Source organism: Melopsittacus undulatus, chromosome 3, assembly GCF_012275295.1.
Source record: "Melopsittacus undulatus isolate bMelUnd1 chromosome 3, bMelUnd1.mat.Z, whole genome shotgun sequence".
NCBI lineage: Eukaryota > Metazoa > Chordata > Aves > Psittaciformes > Psittaculidae > Melopsittacus > Melopsittacus undulatus.
Genome location: NC_047529.1, coordinates 106,695,933 through 106,723,346, shown reverse-complemented (window position 1 = coordinate 106,723,346; position 27,414 = coordinate 106,695,933). Strand labels below are relative to the sequence as shown.

The following is a 27,414-nucleotide window of genomic DNA, read 5'->3' as shown; positions in this document are numbered from 1 at the left end:
CTTTTTTGGAAGGCAGCTAAAGAATATAGAGCACGAGTACGTTTTTCTTGTGGGTGTATTGTGTCAGATTAGTTCTATACTTGTTCTGTGTTACTTAAATAGCGGCGTTTGTGCTTGTACTTTACTGTTACTAAGAGTGTAAACAGTTCTCTTTCCCTGTAGAAGAGTTGTTTGGGCTCTAGAAGAAGTGATGTATTCAAAACGGTCTTGTCTACCATGAGAAAGTGGTATTGGAAGTAATTAGCAGTACTAGTAGTAGGGGTTTTAAGTAGTTGAGAGAAAATTAAGACAACAAAAATAAGGAGGCAGTGAGTATCCTGGTACAAAAAATTACTTAAGATAGGATGACTCTGGAGTGTGGCTTTTGCCTTAAGGAGGTTTTATTTGTGCCATTGTTCACGTATGCTGTAGGGCAATCAAAATAGTTTATAAAATCAATTTAATTTTCCCATCAACCTTTACTGTAGTCCCTGTCCTTTGCTTAGATAAGTTACAATTTAAAACATCTTATCTTTAATTCTCCATTTTGTTAACAGGAGACTCCTGGGCAAAGTATACAGTTACTATGTTGGTCCGGAGGCTTTTATATTCCTAATATGCCAGTCACACATGGTAGTAATGACTTTTCTTTGAAATAATTTTTTCTAACCCAAAACTGAAGTTGTACCTCTTTGGGTAATTCGGCAACATGCCAGGTCCTAAAAGCAGGGAGGGACAAAGACGAATTAGATGCAGATACAGTTACCTCACTTAAGGGAAAGATGATATAAATTTAATAAATATTATATGCAGTGAATCAAGAAGGAAGAGTTGGAGACATTGTAGTTCTTATTACAAATTGCAGGTATCAGACTATTTTTTCTTTCATCTGGTGATTACCATCAGTGCGAGGTGTCTGAGAGGAATGAAAAATTGTATGTGAGCATCTCCGTGCATCCTTGTGAGCACATGCGTAGCTGGGAGAGGAAGCTCTTATCCCTCCTACTGGTAGTGTATAAGCAAACAGTGTGAGGCCTGCTGGCCTACTGCATGGAACGAACCACTGAGGCCATAAATAATTGGGATATCTTTCTTTTGGTTTTCTGCATGTCAGAACATCAAAAAATGTCTTGCCTGGAAAAACTGTACAGTAATGTTCTAACAATTCCAAATTCAAATAAACAAAAAAGCTGGATAGGGAATGTAATATGGGTTTGCCTGTCACACACAGGACAATAGAGTACTACAGACATGTTTGAACATTAGTAATCTTTACTGTGTAGTGTTTTATGCTTCACAAAACTGTGTGATAAGTAATAGCACTGTATGTGGAAATGTTATTTTTTCGAAGAACAGAATGTCTCTGGAAGCTTTAACTGTGTTATGTTTGAACTTTGGATTTTGCATATAGTAGACCGTAAACTTGCATGTAAACTTTCAAGTATGATAGGAGCATCGTAAACTTCCTGAATATCCCTCTACTTAGGAAGGCTAACAGTGTGTTTGAAACTAAGTAAACATTGACCAAATATGAGCGTGAAAATAGTGAGGTGCTATGGTCTGACAAAGCAAAGGAAATAGGAGATTGAACTTCTGGTGTATTCAGTGGAAAAGCACATGTAATTTGCTACATTAATCTTCATTTTGTTGCTCACTGATGTGTCTAAGAATGTACATTCTCCTCTTGTAACTTAGTCTTGTGGACCAGAAATGTCCTTTCTGTCTGATAACTGCTAGCAGTAAAGAAGGTATGCAAACATAGGATAGTTGGTTTCATCTGGAAATAACCAAACTGTGTTTGTACAAAATTAGTATTAGGAATACCTAAGACTTCAGGCTTTTCTAATATAGTGAATGAATGTATGGTTTTCTTCTTTTATCCACAGACATTAACAGGCCTGATTTTTATTTCTTTTTGCTTTTAAGAAAACGACCAAAAAACTGTTGAGGATGAAAGGAACACTATGAAATAGCAGCGATTAATTCTGAGAAGTTATTCCTAAATATAGGAAACTATTTTCTCCTGTAACCCTGAAAACAGCACCCAGGGAAAACGACATGGAACTACAAAACCAAACCTCAGTCAATTTGTTATTGCTGTATGTTATGCAGCTATGCAAACAGTCCATGTCAGCTCCCCCTAGACACAGTATGAGAGCTTGTTGAGTTGTCCTTCTGTGTTCTGTGCTGTCATGCAATCTTAAATATGTGATTAGCTGCTTTTGTGTGCTTTCCTTGGTAGGGTGTGAGATTGGGAGGCTATCTAATTCAGGGTTAAAAGAGTGGTAACTGAAAAGGGAGTGAGTATGAAAATGAGACAAGGTGAAGGGGGGGATCTGAGAAATGAGGTAGGAAGATACTTGGAACCCCACAAGGCAGGAAGGAAATTCATGGATAACTTAATTACTAGGATGTTATTGAAAACCCGACAAAAAGAAATTGAGTAATGAAACATTACATGTAGCTGCATTTCTGAAGGGCATAGTAGAATGGTTTCTACTGTTCTGTTTAGGCTCAAACGTTTTCTGAAACTTCAGTCAACCTTTTTCCCCTGACTGCTGCTTTCTGTCATGTCAGAGGATGAAGTTTTTGCTGCTGCAGCAGAAGTACCTGGAATACCTGGAGGATGGCAAGGTCCTGGAGGCACTTCAAGTTCTACGCTGTGAACTGACGCCTCTGAAATATAATACAGAACGCATTCATGTCCTCAGTGGGTAAGTGTTTGGACTTTGAGAATTGTCTGAGTGGAAGCTTCTAAGGAATCTCATAGCTTTTGATAGCTGGCATCAAATTGTATCAAAGCTGTTAACCCTGTTGATTAATAAGCTATAATGAGATACTCTAAAATGGTGAGTAAAGAAGACTATTCAGTAGACAGTGTTCTGGTTTTGATGCTGGAAAACAACATGATTATGATTTACTTTTACAGTACTAGAACCCAAATTAATACATATGTATGTATGGTCATCTGAGCTTGAGAGTTACTAGCCTGTTACCTTACAATTGAATAAGTAGGTGAATATAGTCTTTTTTGTTCTTGCCTAAAAAAAGATGTTTCTGCGTTTCCTAAAATCTGTGTTTGCTTTCTCTTTTAATTACCAGTTTGTTAATCTTTGTTCTAAAGATTATGCAATTGTGTGGATTAGTTCCCTGCCTCTTTTCCTGTCAATCTTGATCTTAAGTAAGAATGTTTTGATATCTATCATGCTTAAAAGTTAAAATAATGGTTCCAGAAAGACTTGGTCTGTTGGTGTGTGTACGCTTTTTTAAACAGGTATCTGATGTGCAGCCATGCAGAAGACTTGCGTGCAAAAGCAGAGTGGGAAGGGAAAGGAACAGCTTCCAGATCTAAACTTTTGGACAAACTCCAGAGTAAGATGTTCAAGTGTTTAGAATTTCTTCACACCTCTGTAAATCCAGTGCATCTTATATGACATATCCCAGAGAATTAACTTAAACTGCATTTGCTAGTTAGTTGTTGGGTTTGTATTTCTTGGTTAATGGGGATGCTTTTAGATGCCTTTACCCTTTGGTCTCCTGTATCTAACCTTTTGCTGTCTCCGATAAACTATCTGTAATAGGAGCTCTTATTTCCTAGCTCTGCTGCATGCAGCAATAGTATCACTTGGTGATCAAATGTGTGGTTTTGAAGGGTGGGGAGGGGGAGTGTTTTATAAATCTCAGCTATACTGAGAGGCTGAAACTGCATGATGTAGTGGGAACACTAGTGATACTAGTAAGGGTTGATAGTGATCTTAGACTTTGCTAAGAATGATGGTTTCTCCTCTGTCTTGTGGCTGGTGTACAACTATGTATCAGAGTTGTAAAGCTCATGGTATTCTTTATTTTGACAGTGTTAATAGAGAATTTCTTGAATAAACACAGCTGATACTGTTGTCTTACAATTTTACAGGTTTTGTTAAATACTGGGGTTTTAGTTAGCTTGTGTAAATGGTGCTTTTTGGCCAGGACAACATACACTGTAACTCTGCTTTCCATAAGCTCGTGCTTCTGATTCCAGGTGTATAGCTGTAAATTTGACAAGCTGTGTTACTCTTTTCCTGTAGCTTTTAAGCTTTATTTACATACTTCTCTTCCAAGAATACTCAAAATATACTGTTACATGTAACTTGCTTTTGACATATCTTTTTTGTTCTTCTCTCCCCCCCCCATGACTCTTTTAAAGCATACCTACCCCCGTCAGTGATGCTTCCTCCAAGACGTTTACAGAACCTGCTGCGTCAGGCTGTGGAACTACAACGGGACCGATGCCTGTATCACAATACAAAACTAGATAGCAATCTAGATTCTGTCTCGCTGCTAATAGATCATGTTTGTAGTAGGTAAGAAACCCTTGTGACTTACAAAATGGACAAAAGTATCTTTTCTTCGTCTTGAAATTATCTAATTGTATTTACTGTTAGAAGAAACATGAAAACTATGATGAGTTGGTTAAACAGGAGTTGGCTGGATAAAGACTATTCTCATTAAATGAGTAGTAGCAGGGAGTAGAGAAGGTGTCTGTAAGAGACTTGGGTCGCTGGATATGGGGTAATAGAGTCAGACAGAAGCTTTAAAATTTTAATCAGATGGGTATGAATAGAATATATTATCATACTAATCTGTAGCAACTTGTTTAGTTTTGGACAGCCAGTCTGTTTATACATCAACATGTCATTGCTGTGTTTTGTTTTGAGTTTGTTTGGCTTTCCCCTCACCACCGCTGGAGAATCACTAGTATGTTACTTATACTCTGCGTTCAAGTTTACTGTGATGTTTAAAGCCTACTGAAGCATACTCATGAAGCCGACTTTCATCTTTTAATAGTGGACAGTGAGGTGCTTTTAGACACAAATGTTAAAACAAAGTGGAAGTGGGCAATAGACATGTTTTGTTTTACATAATACATCATATGAACGATAAAAAGAACTATTTTCTACCTCAGTGTAGCTCTTATAGAAAGCTGCTCTGCCTGGTGTAATAATGGAATGAGGGCTAGACCATCTGAAAAAATAAGGGCTGTATACAATAGCCTTATGTTTGTTTGTGTAAAAGGATAAACTTGGGCTTACAGGGGAATTCTTTTCATGTTAAGGTTAGCTTATCTGGGAAAGTTTGTTAGGTTCTGATAAAATTTCTTACAGAAACTTTCTGAACTGAGCTGCTTTGACTTATGTTCTTAAGTTATTTGGAATCTGGTTTAAGGTGCAGAGGACCATAATACTTCAGTGAAGCCATCTTAAATTTTTAAAATCTGTATCTTGTGTACTTCATGTATTCATGTAGCTTTTTAAGACTATTGTCTAGCTTCCAGTTTTGCTACCTCACATTGTTTCAGCAGTGTTGTCTGTGTGCACAGACATTTGATTGTTCCCCATTTTAAAGAGATAGTGGAAATGATCAAATACTGGAATTGTGGCTTCCCTGCTTCAGAAGGGAGTCTTAAAATCAGATGAATGAAAAGAGACTTCATTTTAGTCCTTATACAAGTGTATAAATAACACTGGATATTCTGTAGGGAGTTTGATGTGGTCGATCAAACCTGAGTGAGCTTTCAAGCCAGTTGTAAAAAGCATAGACTGCTGAAGTCAGAATAGGTAGAGCTAGGCATGAAAGATACTGTATGTTACAAATCTGGAATTGAATTTCACCCATCTGAATCTTACTTGCTGACATAAAAGCTTCTCCATAGTGTGGGTGTGTTTTTTCTGGTTGGGTTGGTTTTTCTTTTCCCCTAATGTGGTACTTCCTAAGCTTGTATATTTGCTATGTATGCATACATAGATATTTACAACTATTTTAATTAAAAACAAAATCCTCAAAACATAAAAGAAGCCCAACCTACTTCAAAATTAAGGCTTCCATTCTGTCCTCAACTCATCCTATTGTACCTACCTATTGCAGGGGTCTGAGATCAGTATGTGGTGCGCTGTACATGCTGCCATGCTTGGGCATAATGAGGTGAGTTAAAGACAGTGGAAGCCAAATTTTGATTAAACTGACAGAAGTAACTGTAGTCTAATAGCTTAGACAATTAAAGTTCTGTACTACTTAAATGATAGAACACTGACAACTTTCCCTTTTTTAGTTGAAACTAATCTGCTTTGGACTTCTGGCAGTATTTTGATCAAGCATGCTTGAATTGCACTAATAGGTACAATTTTTCAACTAAAATTTAATCACTTCATAAGAGTTGGGAGATAAAAGGGAGAAACTGCTGGGAGTGAAGGTGAGGAATTTCATCTTACTGTATTTTAGACTTTGATAATAGAGAATTGATGCTCTGGGGGATAATTTTTGGTTTTGAGAGCCTTCGGCCTGGTTGGGGGTTTAGTTTGGTCCTGTAGTGTTGTTCCTCTTTCTTGTTGTGTCCCCACTGAATTCCTTTGTCTTGCTTTGTTGTAAATAAACTTTAGGCTTAGTTTACAAGCGAACAATGAGAGGTGAATGCCTCTGCTATCTAGGTAATTGATTAATGTAGCATTTCTGAAAAAGAACTGTTGTGGAAGCTGAGAGATACATATTCCACTGTATGTACAGGGAATAAAAAACTAGCTGTTTGGTTAGTTATTTAGAATTTTGGACTTCTGTAAATACAAAACCAGATAACTTTGTTAGATATTTTATTTCAGTATGTGAACAATATGATTCAAGTGTGTTGTGCTGAACAGAACAATTCGGTATGAAACACTTCAAAAAAGAGCAAAATTAAAACTTTCCAAGTTGGAATAATATCTTATTACTCAATGCAGGAATTGCTGGACAACTGGTTTTGGTTTCTTGTTTTGAGACTGCTGCTATTTTCTTCTGGGTATTTAATTTTCCTTCTAGGTTATGTAATGTGTGCTTTGCTATCTGTGAGGTCAGATTTGCTGGACTGTGTTTCATTAGTTAGGTGAAGACCACTTGAATCTGACTGGATTGTGAATAGCATAATCCAGCTTTGGGATGTGTGTGCAGCAGCTGCCTGAACTGTGCCTTGTTACACTTCTGGAGAACCAGAAGGCCATCTTACTGCTTGCTTTTCATGCCTACAAAATCTTGGCTGCTTTTTTCAAGCTTTGAAATACAAGAGCTATTGTTCTATAGAGTATTCTTTCATATTAAATATGCTAAAAAGACTTTCCTGGGGCACAGCATGTCCCTTGTACTTTGTGTGAGTTATGGATAAAGACTTTCCTTTTCTGGAGTAAACTGCTGCTCTGAAGAAAAAACATGAACTTAACTACAATATGGCTGAACAATAATGAAACACTCTTCCTGTAGGTGCACATATCTGTGTGCGGGAAATAGGCAAGGCCTTTAGGGTTCCCGGAAAACAGTGTCATCTTTCATGAGTGGAGCTTTTAACTTGGGCTCAATGTTGTTCCAGTGGCAACTAGACAGCTCCTGGTCAGCTCAAAGCAAGAGCAGGACAGGCTTGTCTTTTTCTATAAATGAGTAAGTAGACATAGCCAAGGAAGCCAGCTACAGATATCCATATGTACATTTTGTTTATCCTCCTCTACCATAAGACAGGAAATGAGGGACTGTGTGGTTGTTTAGGGCTGCTCGATAGCCTTTAACCATAGGAAGCATTTTATAGTACAAAAGAATGGACTGAGAGGGTATAGACACTGTATTAACCAGAATTTTTTCTAGCTTCTGGTAAGTAGCAGTTTTTCAGGTGTCTGTCAGTCTGGCCACCACCAAATTGTCCTTTTGAACACAAATATAAAGGAAGTAAGATTTTGGGGTTTATGTTGCATTTTGTTTGGGTTTTTAGGGGGGATTTTTTAGGGCAGTTTGTCTCCAGTGGTAAGTACAACTGTATGTTCACAGAGACTCATAGTTATATTAGTGCTGTTGTTATATTAGAGTTGTGTTGCTCTGTTGTACTGAGCACCATAAAAACTCAACGTAAGACTAAAGTAGTTCAGTATCCCTGGAGTTCAAGAGAAGATGCATGTGGTTAGGGAATATCTTTTAGTGTATCTGAACAATGAACTTGTAGTTACTGCAGTATTACTTAATAAAAGCAGTTACTTGCTCTAAAAGCCTACATTTATTTCATCTCTCACATTCTTATACAGTAGGCAAGCTATAAATAAAACTTTTCCATTTCTTACCTAACTTAATATTTTGACTGTTAACTTTTTCTCAGTGTATAACTAGAATATTAAACACAGGCTCTAGAGGAATGTTTGAAGCTTCTTCAGCAGATTATCATGTATTTTTAATAAACTTTAACAAAATAATGTAGCTAGTCTTAACAAATGTAGATTTTGTGGAGGAAAATCATTAAAGTTGAAAGCTTATAATGGTATTGTCTCAGTTATGTTTAGGTATTGTATGTGGTACTCTGCAAAGAAAGTGAAAAATGGCACAAAATGGAGATAAAGAAACATTAGCTTATTGCAAGATCATATTCAAGAAAAAGAAATACGAATGCTTTTACATAGCTTTTATGTAAGATTCACTTCTGAAAGTTTGGCAAAACATAGCTAAGTGAGTTAGATACTTACAAAAACCTCACACGTAAATAGAACGTTGCATGTAGAGTTCAAAGAGAAACCAGTAATTTCTATACATCATAGTAATAATAAGCTGTTATGTTCTTGCTGAGGTCAGTTTTATTCCAGGTTATGAAAGCATGACAAATTGTGTGAGTGGAATAAGAGTAGTTCTCATAAGAATAGAATCAGTTATCACTTGCTGGTGTTATCTTTTTACCAGATAAAACACTTCATTCTGTATGTACTTGAAGTGGCTGTTAATAGGGTCATTTTCTAAGTTCTCACATCTTGCATTTAAGTAAGTTTTTGTTTTATTTTTACTAGCTTGATCTAAAAAAAATCTTACCGCTTTCTTACTGATACGACTATATCCCTTTCTTTCCCCAGGAAACAGTTCCCATGCTATACACAGCAGATACTAACGGAGCATTGTAATGAAGTGTGGTTCTGTAAATTCTCCAATGATGGCACTAAACTAGCAACAGGATCTAAGGACACAACTGTTATTATATGGCAGGTTGATCCAGTAAGTATGAAACATGTTCAAATGTGCATGGCTTCTCATTTGCATCCCTTCCTCGCCAGTTTCTCTTGCTGGGATAGCTTGATTTTTGTAGGACAGGCTAACATGTACTGTAGCCTGCTGGCTAGAGTATTTCCCTGGGGTATAAAAGGCTGAAGATTATGGTCAGTCTGAATCTGTGAAGAAGGACACTTGAACACATGATGCCTGAGTGTAAGGCTTGAATTATTGGCTGAATTGGGTCAGGAACTTTGTGTGCCTCTAACTGGTGCCAAGAGGTAGAGCCTGCTGGTAGCCTTCAGGGAAGCTTTCCAGCTTGAAGGCCTTGAGAAGCATTGGGTGAGAGTGGAAGGAGCATGGCAGTTATTTCTTCTAAATCACTCTTACTAAGAGTACTTCTGATCTATGTATGTGACTAACCCTTTCCAGTTATCTTTTTACTATTAGTACACTTGGATTTAAATGCTTCATCTGTTTCACCATTTATTACTTTATTTCTGAGTAGTAAAAATGTATCTGTGCTGACAGAAGTTGTGTCAGTATAACACCACTTGATGTGAGTTGCTGTTGTAAGATTGGCCTTGGCTTGAGCTGAAGATTTAAACACTCGTGAGAATTCACTGATGTATGGAAGTATACCCATCCATTTCCTCACAGACTGTGGTTTTAGGTTTTGGTAGTAAGACATGGCACTGTTTCTCTTAATAGACCCTATGTCTACAAGATTTATCTTTCCTACCCCTAACTATTCTTATGTAAATAAAAAGATTGAGCAGTGAATCTAAGACTGTTTTAATTGTAGAAGTGATACGAAAGTCCATATATTTCGTAACAACTGAAAACTGAATAATTTTAAGTACACGCAGACGATATGTGAAGTTGTTAATGCTTGTATAACACTATCAGAAATAAGATTCCTACAGGTTTTTAACCACACAATTATAAACTGGTCTGCTAAGTGTAAGATGAAAGGTCTTTGCTGTGCCATACTGGCTTTCGGTAGGATTTGAGAGCTGAACTTAATCCTTTTCTTTCACTACAGGTTAGGAAGCATGTAATTTGTGTTCTTTTTGCTGTTAGGAAGATGAGTGAACTTAAAAACCTGTTCCGTGTACATAGCCCCTGAAGAAAAAACAATTGGCACTTGCTGTTACAAGCACAGAACTGCTCTGGTTTGTTACTGGAGTCAGTGTGCTCTGGGCCAACAGATGCATAGAGACATAAGATGACTTCTGTTAAGTGATCTGGTTTGTTTTTTTTTGTGGTGGGGTGTTTTGGGGTTTTGTTTTTTGTTTATTTGAGGGCTTTTAAGAAACAGAACAGTTCCAAGTAAGTTAGGGATCACATGTTTTTAGTGTTGCCATTTGATTGTAGAGGCTTATCTTCCTTTTATACTGAGGAATTTTAATACTCCGTATCTTGATTAGACACATTTTATAGTGATTTGTGAGCTAATATCTGGTTAACCAAACCAAGCAAATGTTCTGTGAGTGGTTTAGATTAACCCTTTTGGCCAAGGGTTGCTAAAGGAACAAAATCTCTAGTAGAATAGTGGGAAAGTAGCTTTGTAGAGTTTCATGTTCTGTATTTCTGTGTCAGAAAAGAAAAAGGGGGGAAAAAAGAAAACCTTTCAGGAAGATAATACTTGAATAACACTATTAGGCAGCAACTGAAATGGTTTATTTTTGTATTTGCCAGAGCATACTTCTCGCTTCCTTTTGAACGATAAGTTTAATCAGATTTTCAAGGCTTTAGGCAGTTAGAATGATTCTAATACTTATAAATGATGGGGAAGCATCCATCCAAACCCGTCTGGGCAAGTGGTGGGACAACGCTGTTTTAAATGAACAGTATTTCTTTTCCACACGCACTTCAAGCACGTGAGAATCTTTAATTTTCTCCTTTTTCTTCAGTAATCTCTCTTGAAGCGTAACGAAACTGCTCCATGTGTTTTCTTCCTTTCATACCATGAATTTCTTACTTCTAAGACCCAGCTACATCTATAAGCTGTCTTAACACATGCTTCTGTTTCCATTTTCATTTGTTTCAAATATCTTATGCAGACTCACCAGCATTAAATAATGTCTTGAGAGAACTAGGTTTGTGTGCAGAACACATTTGACTGTGGCAGAATCTCTAGTACACAGACAATAAGCACAGTAGGCACATCACTTTGTCTGGCATGCGTTTTCTTTGATGGAGTTCTCCTTTAACTTGTTCCTTACAGAAGTCTTTTTTTTCCTACACTTTCTAGAAACTGTTGACAGGTTTTTGGCTTCTCAGACTGATACCTGAATAGTTTTGGGTTTTTCTACATTGCAAAAATCTGGAAAGCTGTATGTAAGGGACAGAAGTGCTGAGATTTCTTTTGGTGGTGGGTGGGAAGCAGATTGACTAAATTTGGGGCCGTTTTCCTGAAATACTATTGACTGCTGGTTTGGAGCAAAACATGGTGTAACAGTTTCACTATGTTTGGAGGGAAATATGGGTGCAGCATGAGAGAGAGTAACAACCACAGAGTCCTATCATTAGAAGAGGAATATCCCATGTATCTTGCTCCTTATGAGTCTCAAATGTGACTCAAAAATGACATACTGCTTTAATCCTGATGTGAAAAGAAATGCGTAAGTTGCAGGCAAGCTCCAGGTTGCAAGATGATGTCAGACATGACTCAGTTTCCTTACAGGTCAGTTTAGCTACAGACACAGCAGTGTTGCATGAAGACCAGGAGTAATAATTAGGATGGAAAAGGGGCCTGGAGGGCCATTTGTTTGCCCCTCTTTCTCTGTGCTTTGAAGATTATTCTTAGCCCACTTTCTTTTGAGAAATTCAGGTTATTTTAACCAACAGAATCACCAAAGCTCTGCACTGGCTGAGAGTCATCAGATCTCTGGTAGCTGGCCCTAAGAAACAGTAGTGCTTTGTGTCACTCTTCCCCTGTTGACCATGTTCTTTTTCTTTAGAATCAAGAGAGTCTCTGCTGATTAATACTAAAACAAAGAGAAGGGATAGTTTGAGAAGCTAAATTTCAAACAAGTCACTGTTTTTGAAGAGAAGTAGGAGGTGTAAACATCACCATACAGAAAAAAAGGGAAGGGTGGAGAAATTCACTTGCCCTTTTCCAAGCAGCTTGAGTTTAACAACCTTGGGTTTAGTTAATGTATATGCATGTTGTTGTCAAGAGTCGGTGCTAACATTGTATTGAAGCATGTTTTTGTATTTAGGAAGCCAGTGCATGGTTGTTTCACAGTATCTTAGCTGTACTGTTTACTTGGATGAGCTGCTTGAAAGTCCCAGTTCCTGTGATGAGGCAGCAGTTGTAGCATAAAAGGTGATACAAGATGCTCTGTGTGAGCAAAGTATGCTTCATTGACTAAATCTGGCAGAAAACATGTAACAGCTTGCTGTAGGCAACACGTCTGAAATAAGAACACCTCTCGAGGAAGCTTTTAAAAAAATCACAGAATCAAAACTTTTCTCGAGCAGCACACACAGGATACACTCAAGTTTATAAAGACATTGGTGCTTGGAGGTTTTCCCTTCTCGGCATACATGAAGGCTTTGATTCTCTGTTTAAGCATAACGGGCTTCAGCATGTCTTTACTCTTAAGAAAGTAACTTAATTGTGTAAAATCTGGATAGTAGTACTCTTGTATTCCATATACTTTATTTTTGTATTTTTTAAATTATTCTTTTATTTTTTAAGTTTTGTATTAGAGAGACTTTATACTTGAGAAGACTTCTTTAGTGTTGTGTAATGTACAACTCTATATATTCTGAGTTCCACATTCAGAATCACAGAAGATTCAAACAAAACACCTACAGGCATTCCCGTTTCGTGCATTGAAGCTTAGAAGCTTTCTTTTTATAGTCCTACTCTGTAAACTAGCAACTGCTTTTCCAGTAAGAACCTATTCGTATGCCATGTAAAATGCAGTTGTCTTACTGTATTTGGACACGCCGTGTATGTGAAGTCTAGTAGGAGTTCACGTACATTGTCTCAACAGAATCTTTCTTGTTTCAGGATACTCACCAGCTAAAACTACTTAAGACGTTAGAAGGTCATGCGTATGGTGTCTCTTATATTGCTTGGAGTCCAGATGACAACTATCTTGTTGCCTGTGGCCCAGATGATTGTTCTGAGCTTTGGCTCTGGAATGTACAAGTAAGTGGTGACTAAGAGTAAAAAAAATGTAACTCTGTGTTCAGCCTACTGCTTTTGTTTTAATATTTAGGTATTAAAACATATCTAAATGTCTAAATATGTTTTAATAGCTAAATCTCACCTTCAGCATGAAATAAGTAATTTCTGCAAACTTGTTCTGCAAAAGTGTCAGTGTAAAGAAGACACACTGATCACACCTCCCACCCCCTCAAATTTAAGAATATCACTGTAGCAGCCTACGAATTCTGTACTCAGTTTGTACAGAACTGAAATTAGAGTTCAAGTCTGAGTGCCTGGTCTCTGCAGCAGTTCTGGTGTATCTGGTTACTGATAACTTCTGAGGAGGGATGGCATAAAGTCATAGGACTTAGAGCTACTGAAGAGAACAGTGAATTAAGAGAAACAGAGCAGAATTATCATCTAAAGGGAGCAATTGCTCATGAAAGATTTCAACAAGTAGCAGAAGGTCCAAGCTATTTTTACTTGGTGTAACCCTCCAGTGATGATAGTGGAAGATCCACAGAGGCATAAATTTATGATTGCAGGACTTCATCTTTCAGGCAGGCACTAGGGCATTTTGCCTTTTCTTCCATGACTTTGAAAATTCTTTTCTGCTGTTGATTTATATGGGTATTTGGGTTGATATAAAAGCTTCCCCTGCCTCAGTTGCAGGCTGCAGAGTCTTCCTTGTGCTGCCTTGGACTCTGAACTAATTTGTTTCCTAAAACAAAAATCTTTCCTTTTTTTCACCTTTGGAATAAATTTCTTCTGTTTGACTCAATTACCTCAGTGAAGAGCACTTGAGCTGGCACAGGGGAATAGAGAGAAGCCCTTACTGTTTTGACAATGGTAAGCTGCTCATTGGCACTCTGCCTTGTAAGCAGGAGCATTATAAACTAGGGATAAAAGCTAAGTTTTGGCATGGAGAGATCCAGGTTAGGAGGAAAATGTTCTAAACACTCTTGATATTCCAGTTCTTTTCCTAAAATGTATTTTGTCATCTCTGTTTTCTTGTAATCTCCTCCTGCCTCCTTGCTTTCCATGTATGTTTGCGGTTTTTTCAGGGGGTTGATTATTTTGGTTTTGTTTTTCTTTCCATTTCATATTCCTTTTCTCTTAGTGTTCTTCCAGATTTTCTTAATTCTTCTCTTTACTCTCAATCTTCCAGTTTTGTGAGACATTATCTAGTCTGTCTCTCTTGATTTGATGGACCTAAGAAACTGTCCCAAATCAAGTCCAGGGTCACTGGAGATACTGAACCAGTTCTTTTTATTGTATTATTTGTGTTGCTTTTTAATAAATGTGTTGTCATGTGCACTTCCAAATGCAGTGCATGCCCAATAAAATTATCAATGTCTCTTTGGGGAAGGGTGGTGGTGTAAGGCCTTGGTGTCTTCCGTTATTTTCCAGACTGGGGAGCTGAGGACAAAGATGAGCCAGTCTCATGAAGACAGTTTAACAAGCGTGGCCTGGAATCCTGATGGGAAGCGTTTTGTAACGGGAGGTCAGCGTGGGCAGTTCTATCAGTGTGTAAGTTCTCTGCATCTGTCCCATTGAAAACAAAGCAAGAAATTAAAGTTTTGCCACAGTCAAATCTGAGATTCACATTTTTCCATTTCTTTTTTTTTATGTGTGTACACTAAAACTTTTAATTCTTTAATTCAGGGAAGCAATATATTATTGCTAGCATTTCGACAGCACTTCTGTATGCAGCAGTTAGAAGGGTTCAGGCTCCTTTTGTCTGCTTAAAGGAGGATTTGTGGGCTAGGAGGGTTTTTTTTTAGCTGCTTTAGAAAATACCCTAATAAAAAGCAGTGTCTTCGTCCACAAATGTTGCTTATTCTGCAGAATTTTGAGTGTCTTCCTCAGTTTTTTGCATGCTGGTTTGCTAAGTGTAAATAGAAATTTGAAACCCTCATTACTTGACTAGTGTTGATTTTTGGGAGGTGATCCACAGTCACCTGAACTGGTGCCCAGAATAAGAGTGCAGTATGCAAACCTCGCTCACTGCAAGGGTGAGCTCTGTGACATGATACAGATTGCATGTGCCATGTGGGAGAAAGTTAAGAGACAAAAAGGATTCTTGGCTCTCCAGAACAGACACCTACAAAAGCCCTCAGTTAAGACAGCCAGGTCCTAATTCACCAAGTCCCCCTATTCGATAGCAATTGTCTGAACAGGAAATGAGAGAAATACTTGTGTGTCAGCTCCTCAGAAATCTGAGACTAACAGTTCAAACTTTGTGGTTTTTTTCCCCTCTTCTGATCAGGATTTAGATGGTAATCTCCTTGACTCCTGGGAAGGGGTGAGAGTGCAATGCCTTTGGTGCTTGAGTGATGGGAAGACTGTTCTAGCATCGGACACACACCAGCGAATTCGGGGTTATAACTTTGAGGATCTTACAGACAGGAACATGTAACTACCTCTTTTGGTTTTGAATTCCTGGTTCGTAGTGTTAGAAGAAAATGATCGAGGAAGGGTTTGGTGGGGGGGAAGGGTGGGAAATATGTTATTAAAATGCTTTCACTATTACAAGACAACAGGAATTACATGGGACAAGAGCTGAGTTCCAGTTGCAGCAAGAAGCATCAGATCAAGTAATAGAAATAACTTCCTAAGCGCTGGAGTAGGTTTCTAATGGATGTTTTGATGTTTCTGTCATCAAGAGTTATCATTTCAATTCCTGATGTATTTTAGTAGATCCTGTCTTGAAATTAGGAGTTGAACTTGAGATCTAAGTATCTTTTTGGCCTTGGGATTTGTCATAAGTATAAGCAGACTGTTGCAGACTGGCTTGTACTGACATGCAGAGACACAGCTAGTTTCAAATTCAGAGCTCCTTCCCTGGTAATATAGCAGAGACAGGATATGCCTTTTGTCTTGCTGTTGCATCGTTATTTAAGTGTTCTCTTAACACTGTCTTCTAATTTCAGAGTACAAGAAGATCACCCTATTATGTCATTTACTATTTCAAAAAATGGCCGTTTAGCTTTGTTAAATGTAGCAACTCAGGTGAGTTGATGATGATAAATGGAAATGCAGATACATCTGCTTGCAACTGCTACTTGGTTTTAAACATTGTGGTGCGAGTTAGAATGTTTTATATTAATCAGTTGTATTTTGTCATATGAAAGCCTTTATATTCATAAGAACAGCATGGCATTTTATAATGAGAAGGCAGTCTGATTCTTGAGACTTATTTTTTGTCTAATTTACAGTCAACAGTTTTCTGCTATGAAATATGTACTATTAAATGTCAGTATCTGGCTATTGCACTGAGAAGCCCGGGTACAGCAAGTATTGTGTCAGGTTGACATGGCTGGGGGTGTGAGAATGGGATGTTACTTATTTCTGCTTTTGGAACCTTGGGTAAGAATAGGAGCTTTCAGAACAGAAGGGACTGCATACTGGAATTCTAATCTAGTAATGTGGTGTGTCTTTACCCTCTTGATCTAGTAACAGTTGGCTAAAGTAACGTATTTCTACCATGTTTAATTTTTTCTAGTTTTTCAAAAGAATGCAGTGAGTAATGTTGAATGATGAAATAACATTCTTCGTACTTCTTATTCTCAGGGAGTTCACTTATGGGACTTACAAGACAGAGTTTTAGTGAGAAAGTATCAAGGTGTTACACAAGGGTTTTACACAATTCACTCGTGTTTTGGTGGTCATAATGAAGATTTCATCGCAAGTGGCAGTGAAGGTAACATCATTCTCCTTTATGCAGAAAACTGGAACATTGTATCCTTCCTATACCTCACTTTTATAATGATGATGATGGTAGCAATTGTCACGAAAGCAAGCAAACTGGTTCTTCAAATAAGTTTCAGGAGCAGTGGGATTGTAGCATACTTGAAGAAATAATTGCGTGCTAGCAGAATCTTCTGAGAGAATTGTAGTAGCAGAAAGCATTAATGACTCTTGTGTTGTTCCTCTGAAGCAAAGCATCTGCACAGTTTTAATTAGAAGTAGGTGGGGTGTTCTTGAGGCTTTTTGTTTTTGTGGTATTATGCTTAAGCCTATGGTTTGGATCAAAAATACTGGGGAGTAACAGCTTCACTTGTATGTTGAAGATATAGGTGTGGTGAGGTTACTTTAATTTCAGTAGAGTCATTCTCTTAATTATGGACAGAGTAGTCTCAAATTAAGCAGTTGTTGACATAGTCTGGTAGGGTTTCTTGGCGACCAAATGCTTTGTGGTTTGTTTTTATTCAACTGTCTGTGGTAAGAACAGAAATCAGTTAATGGTTTATATCTGGAATTGGTTCAGTTCTGTCACTGATGTAGTGCCATCACTGCCCATGGAGGTCACTTAAGATTCAAGCCTATGGTGGGGCTAAAAATTACACTTGGAGTATGTAAACACTCTCTGTTAGTACTGTGTAACTCAAACTGTGAGGAAATAAGGTTGGCCAGGCTACTTACTTGATATTTTCCAGGAATGGGTAGCAGTATTTCAAAAATAAGCCCATATTTCACTCTTTGGCCTGACACAGTGGAATATGACTGCAGGGCAGCACCTCCAGTCCTCCAGTCCAGTATGAACCATAAATGGTGGAACAAAGTTCTTGGTTAGAGATCCAGAAGTTCGGGATTTCTATTGAGCCATACAGATGCGCATGTGTAGATGTAAATACTACAGTGCACCAGTCCTTTTTTCCCCTCTTTTGTTTGTTCTTTATTATCTTCATTGTCTAAAATGTACTGAGCAGTAGCTGAAATTGATGACACTCTAGATTTGAACTGAATTGTTGCAAACATGGCTTCTGAGAACATAGATCTACTAAGAAACAAGGAAGCAAACAGAAATAAGGTTGCATTGTCATAGCCTTGTTAACATAGTTTGTTAAAAAAAGGTAACAGTTTGAAAATACTGTCTTAACCTCCTCAGGTATGTTGCCAGCTACATGGGCTCTTTCTAACACTTGCATCAAGAGGAAGAAAATGGAGGCCTCTTTCTGAGAGGGAAATTGCTGCCTTAATCTGGTGAACTTGTTTTTCCAAAACAAAATACAGACATACAAGTGCTGTACTACTGGTTTCTGTTTAGGCTTTGATTCTCCCAGACAGCAGATTCCTGTGTGTCTTGTGTTTAAGTTGTTTGATGTATAGTGTGGATATGGAGGCTCTTGAAGTTGTGAGTGGAATGTAAACATGGCCAGAATGTTTGCATCAGTACAAGTATACATAAAGGTGGTATGCTCAAATGAGCTGATTCAGCAAAAGCAAGTGAGTTACCATGGGGTTCCATGATGCTGTTCTAGCAGGTAGGCTAGAGAACAAGTTTATTTTGTAAGGGATTGGGAGGAGGAAGATTAGGTGAAGACTGGTTTGTTTGTGAAGCCTTCAGAATGATACATTATAACCTTTCAAACAGCCGAAAATACTTCCATGTTATATCCCAGCCCTAAATACGAGGCTTTTGTGTAACACCAGTAACACATACTTGTTTGGGTTGTATAGATCTGTTGGGAATATTCCAAAGACATTCCTAGAGAGGTCAACCAACAGGCTGCTAGTTGGGGTGGGGGATGGGGGATGACAGCAGACAACCAAACCACCTTAACCATTTATTCTGAAATATGGTTGATGATAAAGCAGTAACGCTTCTCTAGAAACTGCAGTGGAATGTCTGACCAGGTCACTGTTCTATTCCTAGCATATTGCTAGGAGTAACTAAAAGCTTCCTATCACAAAATAAGGTCTGTAGCATTGCTTACTGTATCTACTTCAATATATACAAATTCATATCTTAAAATACTACACAAGAATTGTTATCAAGTACAGTAATAGGTCACAATTTGAGACACTAGGCTTTGTTGCCCTCCATCACTTGCTCTCTTTGCCCTTTCACTGAAATGTTTTAGGTTTTTAGTATCAAGATGTATTTTATAAGCTATAGAGCTGTGATCTTATCTAGTGTTCATCAGCAGGTGGTGGTTGTCATAAATATTCTGCCTTAATACTTATGACTTTATAATGCACGTACTGATCTGTAAATACTGTTGTTTGAGGGGGGAGAAAAGATTGCATCAAGACATCCTTTCAAGGAAGGTTACAACTCTATCGTTAGTTTGAGTAGCTTGGTGTTTCTCTTTAGCCATATATCGACACATTTGCATTGTACTGAAGTGTTTTTCAACTACCAAGTGCAGTAGACTTGCAGGTGTTAAAAGGGAGCATCTCTCTTAGAGAGCTTTACCCCATGTTCTTGTGATCACTCTTAGAAGAAAAATTGTTGGTGCCATTGCACATTGAATAGACATGTGGTTTACAACATCAGTGGGTTTTCTAGTTGTTGGGAGCTTGTGTGGAAGTGCTGTTTGATACAACAAATTGGTCCGTGCAGAGCAGTGTTTCTCATTCTGTTTTGTTTTCTTTTTTAAATGTGTGTTTTATTTAGATCACAAAGTATATATTTGGCACAAGCGTAGCGAGCTGCCCATTGCGGAGCTGACAGGGCACACGCGTACTGTTAACTGTGTGAGCTGGAACCCGCAGATCCCATCCATGATGGCCAGCGCCTCTGATGATGGCACTGTTAGAATATGGGGACCAGCGCCTTTTGTAGACAACCAGGATATTGAAGGTAAAAGAGCTCTGTGTGTGTTCTCTAATTACTAAATCATCGAATCATAGAATGACTTGGGGTTGGAAGGGACCTTAAAGCTCGTCCAGTTCTAACCCCCTGCCCTCAAACCTTACATCAAAGGTAGGTGCTTCCATGGGTTTTCTTTATCATAAATAGGATAGAAAAATACTTTTAATTTTTGGGTTAGAATCATAACTTTTAAAAGTTAACTGTTTCAGGTTGGGTTTTTTTTTTGGTGGTTGGTTTGGTTTTTTTAATGTGTGGCTGGTGATTTTTATCCAAGTTAGTTATTTTGGTATTATAAAAAGGAAACAACTGATACTTCCAAAATGGAATTGAAATTTCTGACACATGCCTATAGAAAACTGTGGTGTCACTAAGGGCTCAGGATTATATTAATTTATTTATGTAGACTTCTTAAAAAATTATGCCTCCAATGCTTGAGGTTTAATAATACACAATGTTAGTAAATTTTAAGTAATGCATTTTGACCACACTGCAGATAAAATATTGGTATTACAGTGCTTATGAAACAAAGCTCCAGAGTCTTTAGAAAACAGTTTTTCCTACCATAAAATTCTGTACAAAATTAATTCTTCCTTTCCTAACCATCAGCAATCATCTGTGTCCTGGAGGGAAATGCAATGCAACTTTTCACTGCTAAAATGCACCCTTGCTCCCAACCCTTCTTACCTCCCCCCCCATTGTTACCAAGTTGACCACTGGGGGCTTGCTCTGCAGTTTATATGCTTCTGTCATTACACATTCACCCTTGTGCTAAAAACTTACACTAGACATGAAAATGAAATACAGTATATCCCATTGCCACAATGCATCATGGATACTAGGTATGGACACGAGTTCAAGGGGAACCTAGGCAAAGTAGCCATAAAGACATCCCTTGAGTCCTGTTATATAAGTAACGCCTCTAGTTCAGAATGTCACTTCAGTGGAAATGACTGGAAGTTGGAAGGATATTAGGAGGAAGAATTACCTCCTCTCCCTGCTCCTGTGCTTTCTGACACTAGGTGGACCAGCATGGCCAATCTCCTGTTCGTAAGGAATGTGCCCATAAGGAATCAGAGCCTATCTTCCAGTTGGTTTTACTCTTGCTTTTGTTTGGTTCATTTTCACCAGTTAGCTGCTTGCTCCCTCTTTCTTAGTTCCTCCAGAAAAGAAGCTCATAAATGCCGTAAAAATCAAAACAATAGAAAATGGAATTCTTGCAGTAGTGCTTCTGCAAGAGGTGTAGGTGCACAGTAATACCTAAGAACTTAAGAATCCTAAATGGATGACTGAGAGCTTTGTTACTAGCACACTCCCTTGGAACTTCAACGTAAATATGCGTTACTTTTTGGAAGAGATTATTGTTTTGTACCAACACCTAACATGCTAAATTAATATCTAAATTAATGAGTAATGATACCTAAAATAAGTAATTTTTCTCATGGGATTTAGCAACCCTGTAAGATCTGTTAACTAATGCATGTTCAGTAAAACTTGTGTATATATAGACTGTATTAATGACCTTATGGAAGTATTAACTATTGATAAGCTCTTCAAGATGTGATTTCTTTCTCTTATGTTTTTGTTTTTGCTCAGAGGAATGCAGTAGCATGGATAGTTGATGGCGAATTTGGAGCAGACGACTTCAGTTTAACTTAATTAGTCGTATTTTAAATGGCTTGGGATTTGGTGCAAACAAACATGATTGATAGCTGGACAGACATGCTCGTCATGAAAAAGAACCATTTCTGAAGCCCGGTTGGGGCCAAACATTTACCACCTTGCTTCATAGTAACCAGTCGAGATGAAGCACGTCCTTAGAACGTTGTCGGACACCGTGTTGAAATTACCCCCCCATCGGTTGTGAAGAACTGTGCTACATTCAGGCTAACCATTGAACTCAGTATATATATTTTTCCCTCCTGCCTTTTTGTCTGGCAGGCTACTGTTCTTGTTGCTCTTCTGTGTAATGAAGTTTAAATGCTTGTTTGGAACACTTTATTTAACAGTTTAGAAGGCTTGATAGAAAGAGTGCTTTAGTCTGAAGAGTATACATTGGATAGGAAGGTATTTCCTTCTCTTGTTTCTCAAGTCTCTCTCCGCCTTACTTAGCTTGAGATCTTTGCAGCTTGGTTCATGGATTCTAGCCTTGCCCGTTGCGCAGTATATTATAAATTGAGATGATAAACCAATGAACTATGTCAAAAGCACTCTCAGTATCACATTTGACAAAAAGTTTTGTACTTTTCACATAGCTCGTTGCCCTGCAAAGGGGTTAACAGCACAATTTTTTAAAAATAAATTATTTATAGGATTAAAATGACTTCATTTGTATACACTTGGAATTAAAAAACAATGCAAGCAATGTCGTGAAACACGGTATCACCGATGCTTTTCCAGAGTGTCTTGAGACCCAATCAAAAGCAGTGGCTGGAAGGAGCTCTGCATAGGCAGTGAAGCTTGTTTTAGATAGAGGAACTCACTGTCCAGCTTAACAGAGAAACTGTTATTTAGGAGAAGGTGTTCAGAGTGCACCACCAGACTTAAGAGTTTAAACAAGACAAGGTCTTTTTGGATTCTTTTAAAGACATAAATATGTGCAACAATGCTGGTGTAAAAGGTAGATTGCACCTCAAGGGAAGAATGTGTTGTTGGAAGAGTCCTTTCATCACAAAGGAAATCTTTTGTAAAAGTAATTAACATACAAATCATAATTAAACACTTGTATTATGATGACATTATTAAACACTTGTGTTATGATGGCATTTTTTCCTTCTTTGGTAAATGAAGGTGTATAGATTTTCTTTCTGAGAACATACTCTTTAAGTTTCCAGATTGAAATGCCTCTTCCAGACCTTGTTGCAAGCTGGTGCTTTGAACATCTTGACACATCTAGGAGTAGCTCCACTAATAGCCTGTCTTAAGAAGGGAGAAAGTCATTCATGATTTGTTATTCTTTTGGACATAAACAGATGGCCTGGCATCACTGTGCTTTTGCATACACACAAGTTCATTATGGGATGGCACTGGATTCCCTTTTGCCACCTTGGGTGGAAAAGTAGTGTTGGTACTGCTGTGAAGTGAAGAGGGTGCAGGGAAAGGCACACCACTGGGTGCTGGTGTGAACAGAAGTGTGGACTTCATCCTTTAATGAAAGAATAATCTAGTGTCCTTATTAGTCATGTGTGGAAGAAGGATGGGGGAAAGTTTGGTGGAGTTCAAGGACAGGGAAGTGCAGCCACTTTAAGTGGGAATGCGGTGCTTAACATAAATGGTCCCTTTTTTCTTTCGCGGAAGAACAAAGTGATGCTCGAAGGTTAGATCTTTAAATTTGTGGGGTTTTAAGATTCCAGCCATCAGGTGGTGGGGTTTTTTTCTTGCCTTGTTTGTAAATTTAAACAGGATTTAAGTTTCTGAAACTCTGGTTGAGACCAGCCTTGAACCTGACCTCCTGGTACCTGCAAAATGAAGTAGGAACTTCATATTCTTACCTTCAATCTAGTACATTTGTCTTAAGGTGAATTTCTGTGATAGCAATTACTGTGCCACCGAACTGGGCATACATGTGTAAATGTAAGACTACAAATCAGTTGCTTCTTCCATTAGTTAGTTCTGGAGGAAGCTGTTTGTCTTCCTAGTTCGGACAGTGTAAGATTATCAGTCTAGCTCCTGTGGCATCAATGTTGCAGGGAAACAGACAGCTTCCAAAGGTCAAATTGAATACCTAAACTGTAACTAACCAGTGTTTTCTATGTTCAAACCACAGTATAATTCATAAGCAATGCCAGTATGTGTATCTTTGGAAGTCCTGCTTGTGTTGTCCTTCTCTGAGCTTATGTTTTCAAACAAAATATTATTTAGGGAAAGGGAATAATCCTACATTTGATGCCTCTAAGGTCTCCTACAAAGGTCTGGCACCACTTCCTTCATATTCACGGGACTAAAGTGGGAACATTAGGCAGGTGCTGAAGCCTGGATCAAATCTCAAGGTCAGATTTAAAATCCCTTATGTACTTTAAAGGGCATTTTGAAGGTGGTGGGCATAGCTAAACAAAGTGAGACTCCTCACCTGATACCAGCTGTGGGGAGGGCATCTGAGCTCAGGCCTGCAAAGCATTGCCAGCAGAAACTTAAACCTGGTCGTTTTGCCAAAATGCTGCCCCTCCATTCTGGGGTTTCTCACCCAGACTTGGTTTGTGCCTCTAAAATACACTTCAGGTATGTAAGAATCAGAGTTAGGGAGAAGCACATGTTCTGGAGTCTCTGCTTTAGTTCTAAATATGCTTCATATAGACAGTACTGCTGTTTCCAAAGTGTCTGGGTAGCAGCACCTGGCAGAGCTGCCTGCTTCTCACAGGTGATAAGCAGAGATGAGACAATGGTGAGAGTTCATTTCACCACACTACTTGGGCAAGCAGTAAACTGACATTACAGATGTAGCAATAACAACTACCAACCTGCAGGTTAAAGAGGAACTGAATCTATTTCTACCATATCACCTATTCATGGTGTGTGAAATGAAAAGTACCTATACTTTTTTGTGCACAGACTATGAGACTCTCTGAGTGGGGAAAAAACAAATTAAGTTTGCTCATTTGCAACATGTTGATTTCCATGTGCTTAAAAATGTTCATAGAGCTGGAATCTTAAGGCTGCAACAAGTACACACCTGCAATAAATGACTGTTTCTAGTCAACAGACCTATGGTGTGAGAGAGGAAAATACTGTGAGTGTACTCCTTCTGGAACTTTCTGTGGTCAGCTGTTGGTTTAAATCACAGTAGTCCCAGGTTGTTGTCAAGGCAGAGCCTCAAAAACAAGATGCTGAAGCATTGTATTGTCTGAACGTTCTTTAGCTGTTCAGGTAAGTAACTTTCAAGGCACAGTGGAGCACAAAAGGGAAAATGTTAGATCTGTCCTTGGTTTGGAAGGGAGGGTAATGGGGGGGAAATGACACCTTTGATTTTAAATACCCTCTTGCCTTTTCTGAAGTTCTCCAGCTTTGAGATTTAACCTCATTTCATGATTAGAGCAAAGATGCAAGCTAGGAATCTATCCAGATTTTGCCAGTTACTTCTCAACTTGGCTTCAAACAGGTAATGCTTAATACAAGTTAATATGCCATTGGGAGTTTATGTCTAGTTGTGTACTTTTACACTGCTAAGTGATACTCCCACCCAAACCCCATTCTGATGGTTTCCGTAGCAGGACACCAGGACTCCTACAATTAGCCATAGTTTAAGGAGAGATGTAGACCCCAAGGGGGATGGAAGCAGAGAAAGAGGAATGGGCGTAAGAAGCAGGATTTACTGACCAACAAACTACTGTAACTCAAAAGGGGAGGAGGAAAAATGCACTTTCAATAGTTGGTCTGTAGTTTAGCTGTAAAATACACTCATGTCTAATTTTTGAGACAACTATTAAAGAGGAATGCCCATCCCATAAATGGCTGATCCTCCTTTTGACCTCCTCCTGTGTTTTCCACATAGGCTTGAGTCTGTTTTCAGTGGCCATACTTCAAAACTGCTACTTTAAATGGTGTTTAGAAAGAAAAAAAAAGAAGAAAACCATTAACTCTGACACTTTTTTAAACAGGGTGGACTTGAATGAAGTGTGCAGTGTTGAACTCCTGCTGCAGTAGCTGCCTCGTAGTTGTCAAACTGTAGACAAGTTTTCTGTCTATTAATCCAGGTAATCTGGATTCAAACATCTGTGAGTGTGTTGCTCCCACCTGGTATGAATGTGTGTGTGCATGTGTTCCTCAGACAGAGAACCAAATGTTCTAGGTACTCATGTTTTCTTGCATACTCTTAAGTCGTGTGTATGTGAAGTGTCCTTTGAGCAGAAGGTTTTGGTTAATATCAGTATATTTTTATACATCTGAAATTTCTTGTGCCCCATCTCTTTTTATTTTCTTCACCATTTCTCATCGTTAGGGTCTATGTGCTTAGATCGGAATCTTAACATTTTTAGGCACAGATGGAAAAAGTTATTGGCTCCTTGAAAACACATGGGACAAAATGGATCCTCAAAGCATGTATGTACTTACAAACCAAGCTGTAGAGATCAAGACGAGAACTTTATTGTTGATCTCAAGATTTCTAAATTGTCGAGATTTATATGGAGTTGTGGTGGAACTAGTTAACACTTAGAGCTTTTGGTATGTAATGACTATTTGCTATGGACTGATATTAAATGTTTCAAAGGATTGCGTTCTTAAACTTTCTGGATTTTTTGTTACTCTCCTCGGATTATATTAAGTAGTTATCAAGATTTCTTTGCTATATTACATTAAAAACATAAGAACTTTGGGTCTCGTATTTATTTTCACTTGTTTCACTAATTATTTACAGAACACCGTTTTAACTTTTTTTTATTTTATAAATGTGTAGTCTTTTAAACATATCTTTAAAGATTGTTCAATTGGAACGACATTACCTTTGAGTTGTTTTTATTAGGGTTTTTAAAAGACAACAAGATTACACTTTTTCCATGTTGGTGCACAGCACTGAACAGAAATGTTTGTATTCCCTTTCTTTCAATTCAATAAACAGAATAAATAACTGGAATGAATAGTTCTTAGTTTCCCTAACTTCACTGACATGACTGACTTGGATGTTAATCTCTTGATCATTAATTATACATTTCTTTCTTATTTGCAGTATTTCCTTCCCTCAGTAGGAAGATCAGTTGTGGCAGTTTAGCTGAAGATGAATGTGCTCCATGCTGTGAGCAGGTCTTTGGGTTTTGATGGTTAAGCATCTGGCATCCCAATGCTTTCACATTCTCAATGTCTGTGAAGCAGTTGCCTTCCTTGTGTGCTGTTCTGTGCTTACCTAACTTGGTGAATGTCAGCTCCTTTGAGGCTCCACAAGAGCCTTGATTCCTTAATGCTGAAGCTTGCTTAAATACTAAACCCAGGTTGTTTTAGGCAATTGGTGAGGCTTGTGGGTTTTGTTTTTTTTGGGGGGAGGGGTTATACTACTTAGTGAGATGTTCCTAAAGTATCACAGAATGGTTTGAGTTGGAAGGGACCTTAAAGCTCATCCAGTTCCAGCCCCCTGCTACAGGCAGGGACACCTTCCACTAGAGCAGATTGCTCCAAACCCCATCCAACCTGGCCTTGAACACTGCCAGGGATGGGGCAGCTGCAGTGTCTCTAGGCCAAACTGTGACACTGCCTCACCACCCTCACAGGGTAATAACTTCTTCCTGTGTCTGAATCTACCCTCTTTCAGCTTAAAGCCCCTTGTCCTATCACTACATGCCCCTGTAAAAGAACTCTCTCAAAGGGACGTTCAGGGACTTCCAGGCTTCTATCTGAAGCTTTTGTGGCTGAGAGCTCTTGAATGAAGCTGCTTCTCAGCTGTTGCCTTTGTTCCTTCTAATTTGCCCTGTGTTCTTGTCCTTCCTTCTGCCTTGAAAAAGAACCTCATCTTTGTCCTGCATTTTAGGCATTTTTATTCAGCTCTAGCTGATGTTCTGTAAAATAAAAAGCTGCCCTCCCAACCTTGTAGCTTTTCCAGACTCGAACCTTCTGCTGAAATCCATTCAAGATTTTTAATACTTTGAGATTTTGTATGGATTAGAAAAGGTCGTTACTCCCTGTATTAGCACCTTTATATTATCTTTATTTCCTCCCTTACAGTTTAGGC

General features: G+C 38.4%; 1 protein-coding gene across 3 annotated transcripts in view; it reads left to right on the top strand.

Annotated features, from left to right (window-relative positions):
• The window catches only part of WDR26 (WD repeat domain 26), a 33,326-nt gene extending 6,998 nt beyond the window's left edge, over positions 1 to 26,328 (top strand). Inside the window, exons 4-15 of one of the 3 annotated variants that reach the window (XM_034061185.1) lie at positions 2,557 to 2,693; positions 3,254 to 3,351; positions 4,166 to 4,322; positions 5,884 to 5,940; positions 8,862 to 9,000; positions 13,022 to 13,162; positions 14,573 to 14,692; positions 15,432 to 15,577; positions 16,096 to 16,174; positions 16,736 to 16,865; positions 19,566 to 19,751; positions 21,357 to 26,328. In XM_034061185.1, coding sequence (XP_033917076.1) covers positions 2,557 to 2,693; positions 3,254 to 3,351; positions 4,166 to 4,322; positions 5,884 to 5,940; positions 8,862 to 9,000; positions 13,022 to 13,162; positions 14,573 to 14,692; positions 15,432 to 15,577; positions 16,096 to 16,174; positions 16,736 to 16,865; positions 19,566 to 19,751; positions 21,357 to 21,382 — 1,416 coding nt within the window. In that variant the 3' untranslated portion in view covers positions 21,383 to 26,328. Of the gene's footprint in view, positions 1 to 2,556; positions 2,694 to 3,253; positions 3,352 to 4,165; positions 4,323 to 5,883; positions 5,941 to 8,861; positions 9,001 to 13,021; positions 13,163 to 14,572; positions 14,693 to 15,431; positions 15,578 to 16,095; positions 16,175 to 16,735; positions 16,866 to 19,565; positions 19,787 to 21,356 lie in introns of those variants that run through there. The other 2 variants (XM_034061188.1, XM_034061186.1) reach the window with 2 other exon arrangements.
• The last annotated feature ends 1,086 nt before the right edge of the window (positions 26,329 to 27,414 follow it).